Source organism: Magnolia sinica, chromosome 2, assembly GCF_029962835.1.
Source record: "Magnolia sinica isolate HGM2019 chromosome 2, MsV1, whole genome shotgun sequence".
Lineage (NCBI taxonomy): Eukaryota > Viridiplantae > Streptophyta > Magnoliopsida > Magnoliales > Magnoliaceae > Magnolia > Magnolia sinica.
This window is the reverse complement of record NC_080574.1, coordinates 5,720,040-5,730,252: the sequence shown is the minus strand read 5'-3', so window position 1 is coordinate 5,730,252 and position 10,213 is coordinate 5,720,040. Positions and strand designations below refer to the sequence as shown.

General features: G+C 39.9%; 1 protein-coding gene across 1 annotated transcript; it reads left to right on the top strand.

Annotated features, from left to right (window-relative positions):
- Positions 1-637: 637 nt before the first annotated feature.
- Positions 638-5,440, top strand: LOC131232754 (L-ascorbate oxidase-like). The gene is made up of 5 exons (XM_058229231.1): positions 638-975; positions 1,085-1,177; positions 3,379-3,591; positions 3,975-4,166; positions 4,358-5,440. The coding sequence occupies exons 1-5, from the start codon at positions 700-702 to the stop codon at positions 5,312-5,314; spliced, it is 1,731 nt and encodes a 576-aa protein (XP_058085214.1). The 5' UTR covers positions 638-699; the 3' UTR covers positions 5,315-5,440.
- The last annotated feature ends 4,773 nt before the right edge of the window (positions 5,441-10,213 follow it).

Genomic DNA, 10,213 nt, shown 5'->3' with positions numbered 1-10,213 from the left:
GTAGTGCCTGTAGAACCGGAATATGTTAGAGCCATCCTATCCAAATTGCAAATGGCTGGGTGCTGTATGAATCTAGACCATCCGTCTACCGAGGCTTGCCATTGATGGTAGATATCTTAAAAACCATACTTATTATACAGCCCTGTTCATCACTTCTCTTCGCTCTCACATTAATTTCACCCATTTTCAACCGTCAATTCAGAGGCCACTGATCAGTTATTCAGGATCATTAAACATATATTTAATTTAATCATGGATCAGTTATTTAGGATCATTTAACATCTATTTAATTTAATCATTCTCCATCCACAGCAGGGTAAAACACATGGACGGTGTACAATGATAAATGACCATACCACGTGTACTATTAAAAATTGACTCTACCTCTACCATAGTTCTACAAAGCTACTCGGTATCATCTACGTATCGGTGTCATTTAGGCCGCCGTTGTAGACCGTACTAACATTTGTTGAAGACGTGAATAAATCTTCCTTTGGACTTCTACCATTTCTCGGTTGAATAGAAGCTGAAGCTGCCTTGCATTTTCCATTCGTGAACATCAAACAATACCCATCGTTCTATATATATGGATTGCATTCATCACAACCATATATCTGTTCTTGGGTTTGCAATCTCCTTTCTAGCATTTGGTGGCCCATTTTCTGCAAAACCCATCTTTGGTTTTGATTATTTGGAAAAATGAGCAGTCCTCTTTTCAAGTTCTTCGCATTGTTTCTCTTGGGTTTCTTCATCTCTCTAACGACCCCGACGGTTGATGCTAAAATACGCCGCTACAAATGGGAGGTCCAGTACCAATTTAAAGCTCCTGATTGCTATACGAAGCTGGCCATTGCCATAAATGGCAAGACTCCTGGGCCTACCATCTTAGCCCAACAAGGTGACACCATCATCGTCGAGCTTAAAAACAGCTTGCTGACGGAGAATGTCGCCATCCATTGGCATGGGATTCGACAGGTACCGTTATCGATCCATGTGTACTATCGGTCATCCCGATATCGAAATTGTTCAAGATCATGATGTTTTTTTTTTTTGTGATTTAAAAGAATATCGGTTATTTGCGCAGATCGGAACGCCGTGGAGCGATGGAACCGAAGGTGTGTCGCAGTGTCCAATCACGCCCGGGGACACATTCGTGTACAAGTTTGTAGTTGATAGGGTAAGTTTCAATAACCCAAATTGCATTTACTTCTGCTTTCTGGTTGCATCATGCCATCATATCAAAACGAATCAAATCTCTTGGGGCCACTTGGTTCTGATCAAACGGTGCATGTCATTAAGTAATAATCAATCGTCCACCATCCATCTCAAAGGGATCTGGAGACTGTATTCTATCATGTAGAGGGATATCCATCCAGGTTTTGTGGATGAAGATTGACTATATACTGAATAACGGTGTATAGTTTGTACAGCTGATCATCATGGTGTGGCCCGCAGATGGGATATTCTAAACGCGCTGGGAAAGACTGGATGTGATAATGTGTCTTTCATGCCAGCTTGAAAGCACGTAGAAGAAAAGGAAAGAAAGTAACTTTAAAACAGGAACACAAAAATCAAGCCAGCACCATTTTGGTAAACTGATATCTGCACCCAATGTTTTCAATGCAACACCCATTTTTCTTTCTTTTGAGGGTCGGCAATGAAAGCCCTAAGGCCCGAGCCCAAGTCCAGAAATGATTGGCCCTGGGTTAACTTGGCCCAACCAGCCACTACCAACTCAAAATTGATCAAATCCCTATTTTCTTGATGAATGTTCCTAATCCATTCGATGATCAATGTGTCACACGTGGAAAAAGGAATAGACAATATGCATGTGTTGGCCGACCAAGTATTGCAACAGCGTATTTGTAAAACAGAAGATACACATGTATGGAGTCCGTCCGGTTGAGCTGAGTTGGGCTGACTCGATTCCAATCCCACAGCAAGATTGGGCCATAGGTGCCAAGCTCAAAAGCCTTGCCGGCAGGCCTAATTAAATTAGTCCTAACCTGGTCAACATGGGGGTTGGTTGATGTAGAGCAGGTTGCGGACAGTTTCATGGCCAATATGGATAAAAAAAAGGCCCGGTCGACAATAAAAGTGATCCGGAGTGTCAGACCTTAAATCTTGCGTATCTCGCAATCTGGAATGAGTTATTCGACGTATCACATATGATTTTGGAGTTGGACGAGCTACTTTAGCCACCCAAACCCACTAGGCTGGGTTGCCCACGCCGAATTTGCATAATGCCACCAAATCAATGGTCGAAATCCCATTTTAATTTTGTTTTTTACTATAAATAATAAGTTTTAATTTGATTATAACTCTACATTCATTGGGCTTTAGGAGTTGTGCCCAACATGAAAAGTGCTTAGAATAATTACAAGAAACGTGTGGTGAAGCCAAATGGGACACTTACTATTTTTTTGCCGAAAACCTTGCACACTAGTAGACATCACAACGATACATTAATAGTAAGTTTACTATTTATAGTAAGTTGCAAATTTTAGGAGTTTAATTTAGTTATATTTTTATTCTTAAATTTCTTCCCTATTTAGTATCTCTATTTAAAGGGTTGTAAACTTATTTATTTCATTCATCAATCAAATTACCAATTTTAGAGAAATTATTTCTATTTTTTCTTACTTTTTTCTTAAGGATTCACGTTCATACCTACGTCATTGGTCTATTACTCTGGACGTTACTATTTATTTACTATTTCATATTCCATTGCACAACCGCGTGGGGCCACTTTTCTACTTTAATCAGCAAAAGTAGAAAAAGAGTACAAAAAGGCAAGAGCGAAAAAGCATGCATGGAATTGACAGGAAGGGTTGTAAAGAAAAGCCTTTCCATGCTTTTATTTTAGAACGTGGACCCCTTACTTTAGACTTTAAGAAGGTGGTGGGCCAAGTGGAGCCCACTCTTTATCACCGTCCAATCTTGATTGTCCAGAGATGCAAGATTAGTTCCCAATTTTCCGAATACGTGTACCATCAGTCTATTCAACAACCACAGTTTCACTTTTTCAACACGTTTGTTTGAACTGCTACTCCGGTGTTTAGATTCCCAAAGAGGGTTCAACTCTTTTATAAAAATGGTGTGGATTCATCTTGTTTACATATATCAACGAGCCTTCTTATTGATTGCTATCTAAATGAATGGTAAAAGCAAAATAGTGACAACTGGTCCAAATTCCAAGTGAACAGATCCATCTATATAACTTTTAACTTTGGTTCTGCTCCATCTAGAATTGGATCAGTGATTTGAACGGTCTCGATTGCATACAACTATGCCATGGATATCATACAACATCTTATCTCTGTAATTGAGAATTAGTAAGATCTCTAAATCAACTTTACTCCTTCGAAAATATTGCAGCCAGGAACTTACCTTTACCATGCACATTATGGAATGCAAAGAGAAGCTGGACTCTATGGTTCGATTCGAGTGTCCGTCCCTGATGGGGAGACGGAACCGTTCACGTACGACTATGATAGAAGCATCATCCTTACTGACTGGTGGCACAAAAGCACCTACGAGCAAGTGACCGGCCTATCATCCATACCCTTTCAATGGGTGAATGAGCCTGAGGTAATTCTTCAATGAATCATTTTAGTTTCACCAAATCTCTGCATTACAACCAGATCAATGCTCGATGGGCCATAGCAGAAAAAATCCCACCAGTCGAATGATTGTAACCACATGATGAATAGCTTAGTTTTGGACCATCGACAGAAGTTATAAGTGATGGTCAACACAAAGTCTGCAGACTGAACGATGGTGATCGTTCGACTGATATGCGATATTTGGGTGTTGGCCCATCCAAGCAGTGATGTGGATGTGTAGAATGAGATGGTTTATACACTGGGTTTTGGTGTATAAACTATCCAAATGACCAATCCTCATTAGCTAGACAAATAAAATTTCTGCACTCTTTGAGGTATGTAAGGGTTTCTCATTTCATTGTCTTGCAGTCTCTTCTGATACAAGGAAAGGGAAGATTCAATTGCTCTCTAGTCACTCCTTCCAGCTCCAACAGTGCTGCGATCTGCAACACATCTAATCCAGAGTGCGGTCCTTATGTGTTAACGGTGGTGCCCGGGAAGACATACCGCCTGCGAATTGGCAGCCTGACTTCTCTATCCGCTCTTAATTTTGGAATTGAGGTAATTTCTATGGCCCTTTGATCAAACCATTCAATTTAAGAGTATTTCCAAACAACACGATTGGCATGGGATTGCTGGTGGATGATCAAACATATGACAATGTATACTTATTCACCTTATTAAAATTTTAAAAGATGTAATCTATATTAAGTAATACTTACTAATTTGATTTTATTACTCATTTCTATCAGGGACATAACATGACTGTAGTGGAAGCCGACGGTCACTACGTAGAGCCCTTCGTTGTCAAATATCTGAATATCTACTCGGGTGAGACATACTCCGTCCTGGTGAAAGCCGATCAGAACCCTTCAAGGAACTACTGGGCCGCCACTAATGTGGTCAGCAGGAGACCCGATACTCCGACTGGCCTAGCAATCTTCAACTACTATCCGAACCACCCAAGAAAGTTACCTACCACGACCCCACCAACTGGACCACTCTGGAATGATACAAATGTCCGAGTGGCCCAGAGTCTCATGATCAAGTCCCACAAGGGCTACATCCACCAACCTCCCCTCACCTCTGATAGGGTGATGATACTCCTCAACACACAAAACAGAATCAACGGCTTCGTTCGATGGTCGATTAACAATGTATCATTCACCCTCCCTCACACACCATATCTAGTTGCTCTTAAGGAGAACTTAACCAATGCCTTTGATCAGACCCCACCACCAGAAACCTACGACTATGCAAATTATGACATATACAGCGTTGCGCCTAATACAAATGCCACTTCTAGCAACTCGATTTACCGGTTAAAGTTCAATTCAACGGTGGACATTATCCTACAGAATGCAAACACGATGAACCCAAACAACAGTGAGACGCATCCGTGGCACCTTCACGGGCATGACTTCTGGGTGCTGGGCTATGGGAATGGAGTGTTTGATCCAGTTAATGACCCAAAGAAGTACAACTTGGTGGACCCGATAATGAAGAACACGGTGCCAGTCCATCCATACGGGTGGACCGCGCTGAGGTTTCGGGCAGATAACCCTGGTGTGTGGGCATTCCATTGCCATATAGAGGCCCATTTCTTCTTGGGCATGGGTGTAGTGTTTGAAGAAGGGGTGGAGAAGGTTGGGAAGCTGCCTTCATCTATCATGGGCTGTGGTGAAACGAAAGGGTTGAAAAGGCCTTAGCTTTTGATAGACTAGTGATGATTTTGTGTGTAGTTTTAGAGTTTAGGTGGCTCACATTCTTTGAATGGATGATCTGTAATATATTCTTTTGGATTCTGAAATAAAAAAAGTGGCATTTCATCCCCCTTCTAGTGGACCATATTGTACATGCAACAATTGGATGACTAAAACCATTCTTTGTTCTGGCCATCTATTTGTTTTCTAAGCTTCCATCAGAGAAAAACTGGTCCTCACGGTGAAAATGCCGTAAATAAGGCCTGTCCAGTCAAATGGTGTGAATTGCATTAGATGGAACTGACACCATTATTACACAATGATTGAATGTCTGATAATTCCATGGTATTTTGATCCTCCAATAGTCTCATATTTGATCAAATTCTTTCTTCGAGAAAATATGGTATTAAGTGAAGCCTGCATTTGGTGGACCTCAGAATTGCAATCAATGGACTAGATTTCACAATTAATATGGTATTAAGTGAAGCCTGCATTTGGTGGACCCTAGAATTGCAATCAATGGACTAGATTTCAGTTGATGTTGGTCACCTATACGCATATGAAACTCAAATGTAATGTGTAAAGGGTGTATATGGGTGGACGACATAGATAAAACACATGCATTGACATAGGGCTCATGGATGTAATGGATTTCAATTAAAATCTACCAGAAATCCCCTGGATCTAGTACTGGCATTAGATAACATGATATTGGGATTGTTGCAATCCTTTCTGCCTTTTTCCAAATACAGATAGAATTTGCATGGACAAAATGCAATCCCATACTATCTAATCCCAATTAATACCATGCACCAAACATTCAGATGAGCAACACATGATTTGACAATTGACCATTGCCAAGTTCACATAAATCGTCCATTATTGTAATAGCGTGCATAGTTTTAAAACTGGGTGACTTGACTTGAAACTGGCATGAGTCTACTCAACTGAGGTGAGTACCGAAACAAATGAAATAACCAAGAAATATCTGAACCATAAGCAAAACATGATAATTAATTAGAGACATACATCAATGTGGTGCTTATGGAGCACATGAAACTGAAAAACACCACTGCACAGGAAAACAAAAAAGAGAAGAAGAAGAGGAAATGGGTCAAATATCATGAGCGCCCTTCTCCCCTCAGCATCAGCCTGTATCTTTTCCCTTATTATTTCTCCAAATCTTCTGTTTCTCCAGCATTTTGTACGTGGGTTGTAATTGCCACTTTCCGTGGTCATTAATTTATGTTGGGAACACACATGATAATTAAAAGGTGTGCACACGTGAAAGAGCATTAAATGCTATATATATATATATATATATATAAAGCAATCTATGAAAAATAAAAATAAAAATAAATTAAAAGTCATGGTAAAGTAAAACTTTCTCTCGGCATTAAATGTCAGAATATCAACACAATATTTATCTACCATTAAATATTAGAGCCTCACCGAAATCAACTTCATACAAATGCCAAATACAAGTGAGATAAGAGCCACTACAACTTTTCAATATGGGAGTACTTTAGAGACCCGAAGACTCCATTGATACACGCATTGTTTCATTTCTTTGGTACCTATGGCCACATGAAATAGGCCATGCTGATGTGGAGGAATCAAAGAGATTTATACAACTAAATGTCTAGATCTTTTACGATGTCGAAGACAACGCAAAGCCACCGCCTCCCAAGAGCCTATGCCAAACATAGACCTTATGCCATTACAATTAAGCACAACTTTATTTTTCCATCCACTATGGACGTTTATCTTTTTATACATCTATTTATTTAGCCCCATCACCGCTCATAATATGGGGCCCATAGTTAGTTTAATTTCTTAGTTTATTCATCCACAGAATCCTGATGGATTGTAAGGAAGATTGCCAAGTTTCAAACAAAAGGTTACGAGGCTTTCCTGTTATGTACTATGTGATTTTGTTGGCCATCACGCCATAAAGTTTGGTCCATACCAGATGACGAATGGATAGTCGAATCATGACCATCTTATTACGTGGTTGGTTCCAACCAAGATCATGAACATATTGTTACCTCACCGACTATCTCGTCACGAAGACCAGTTCCGATCGAGCAACAAATGGATTTTTAAAAATCAATCTTCTATCGCTAACATATAAAAACTCATCACTTTATGAACTTTCGTAAGGGTATGTCATTCCTTAATGGCTCGCACTTTTTCATCGTCCACACGAATGCCCATTGACATCATAACAAACCCTAAGAACAACAGATTGTTCGTTAAAAAAATGAAACTTCTTCAAGTTGAGGTACAAGTTGTTAACTGACAAGACCTGTAACACCTATCTAAGATGTTACATATGCTCCGTCTCACCCTAGTTATATATCAAAATGTCATCAAAATATACTATCACAAATCGCCAATGAACAACTTCAACACTTGATTCATTAGACGCAAAAAAGTGCTCGGTGCGTTCGATAGACCGAATGCTATAACTAGCCGCTCATACGACCCTTCCTTAGTCTTAAATGTTATTTTTCACTTATCACAGGGCCTTATACGAATCTGATGGTACCCGCTTCTCAAATCAAGTTTAGAGAACACTGTCACCTTCTAGCATATTAAGCATATCGTCCAACCACGGTATCGAGAATCGATATTTAATGGTAATCTTGTTAATTGCCTGGCTATCAATACACATGAGCTAGTTCCCACCTTTCTTAGGCATTAACAATACTAGCATGGCGGATCAATTCCTTCACCTGCCTCTGAAGTATCTCACACTCTTTCCGACTTATCCAATAGTGAGGGCGGTTGGGCAAGCTAGCCCTAGGGATGAGGTATATGTGATGTTGGATGTCCCACATGGGAGGCAATCCATCGAGTAACTCTTTGGGCCAGATTTCTTTGAATTCATTCAACAATGGTCTTAAACTTAGAGGAATGTTTAAAGGCTCGGATTTAGAACTATACACGAGTAGAACTGAGTCGAGCTTGGCTCGACTTGGCCAGTAGCTAACCCCATCTCGAACTCAGCTCGGCTCGGCTCGATTTGGTCAGCAGCTTGGGCCAGTTCGAGCCGAGTTTGATCCTATGCAGCATTTTCTCAAACACGTAGAGGGAATCTTCAAATTTTCACAGAATGCAAAACAATAACATTAGCTCATAGGTATTTCATCAAACATTAGGCGGGCAACATCAAAATCATGATTTGAGTGTAGTTTTATAATGTGAAATTCTTTTTTTTTTTTTTTTGGTAGTGATTTGTTTTGTATCTATTCCTTCATCGCCACTAGCCGATCTTGCGTAGAATGTTTGCACCCGAAACAACACTTTATTGAGTCATTTTATCAAACACTCAGCGAGCAAAGTCAATATTAACATAATTAAGTCATCCAGCTAATTTGATCCAAGTTGATTCAAGTTGAGGTTCGATTTGAGTCGAGTCGAGCTGAGCTCGGGCAAGCTCGAACTCAGCTCGAAATTTTTTCAAGATAAAAAAATCAGCTCGACTCGGCTCAAACTCAGTTTTGAATCGAGTTGAATCGAGCTTTTTCAAGGCGCATCGAGTGAGTTAATTGAGCTAACTTGGTTCGTGTACAGCTCTACTTCGATTCCTCACCCTTTACAATTATGACGTACACCTTGGATTTCTTCATGAAATCTCGAATGGTCAAGAGGGAGCTGCCCTCTACTTTTAGAAGCTTTGGGGTGGTTCTCTGGTGTCATAAAGTTAAGAATTATCCTTCAGTCATCCTTGATGAAGACGTAAAAATTGTCTCATCCTTGGTAGGTTACACCACGATCCGATTGCCATGGTCGACTGAGTAACATATGATATTATTTCATGTTAACCACATCACAAAGTACTTAATCCTAATAATTTCTACCAATTGAAAATGGGACAATGCACTATTCGGTTACATTGGTCTCGTTCACCTTTTTTTTTTAAATCTAACCAATCAAGTAAGGGAAAGAATTCTTTATCGTAGGTAGCTACAACTTATCCACCATCACTTTAGAGACGATGTTCTCGCTATTGCTAATATCTATAATTACATTGCAAAGCATGCCATTGACGGTATACCACGTATGAAATATATTATGCTGCTACAAGTGCACCCTGTCCTTGGAGTGTCACTTCATGACCAAATATTTACCATGATCATCGGCCAACCATTATTCGTCACCAGTTCCTTCCTCGGTGGCTTGTTCATATGCATTAAATTCAAGGCCTTCTTTTGTTGCATCACCTTCAGTGCCCCATTCTTTAATAGCCAAGTAGGCAGCGTTGAAGGCAGGTGTTTAGTAAGTGGTCTAATTGGTCACAATGGTAACAATTGTTCGGCCTTTGCCGACCATAAGAATTTGGAATCCTATTTAGATCTATTGTTGTGGGTGCTACATGTTGAGGCCTAAATGGACCACTTTATATAACACGGTATGTGGTTATAGGAGGTTGAGGGCGTTCTCCTACTGGTTTCGTTCCTTTGGCCAACTGAACTGCTTCATCCCTGGTCCCGACTGGGTGTATCTGAACTCGATCTTGAATTCTCAATTCTAAACCGCTTATGAACCATACTACATTCTGTTCGATTCCCATATTGACAATTATGGTATTGCTATAACAATACATGCTCATAATCATTGGAGAGGAATCATGATCGAAGAAAGCATCTCATTCGTGGCTATAATTGGAAGGGTGCCTTGTTTTGTAGGGCACGTGAGAGTTGTAATTGCTCCCACCATACAGAAGCACCAGATTTTAATTTGAATACTAATAATTTCATCTTTTTATGTTTTAGCATGTCCATATAATCAAAATATTTTTATACGTCGACTAACTAATCGAGAAAATCTTCTATATGTAATAAGCCATTAAAACTAAGAAGTTCAGTCTTACCTCGATAGTCTCTTTCAATACGATTT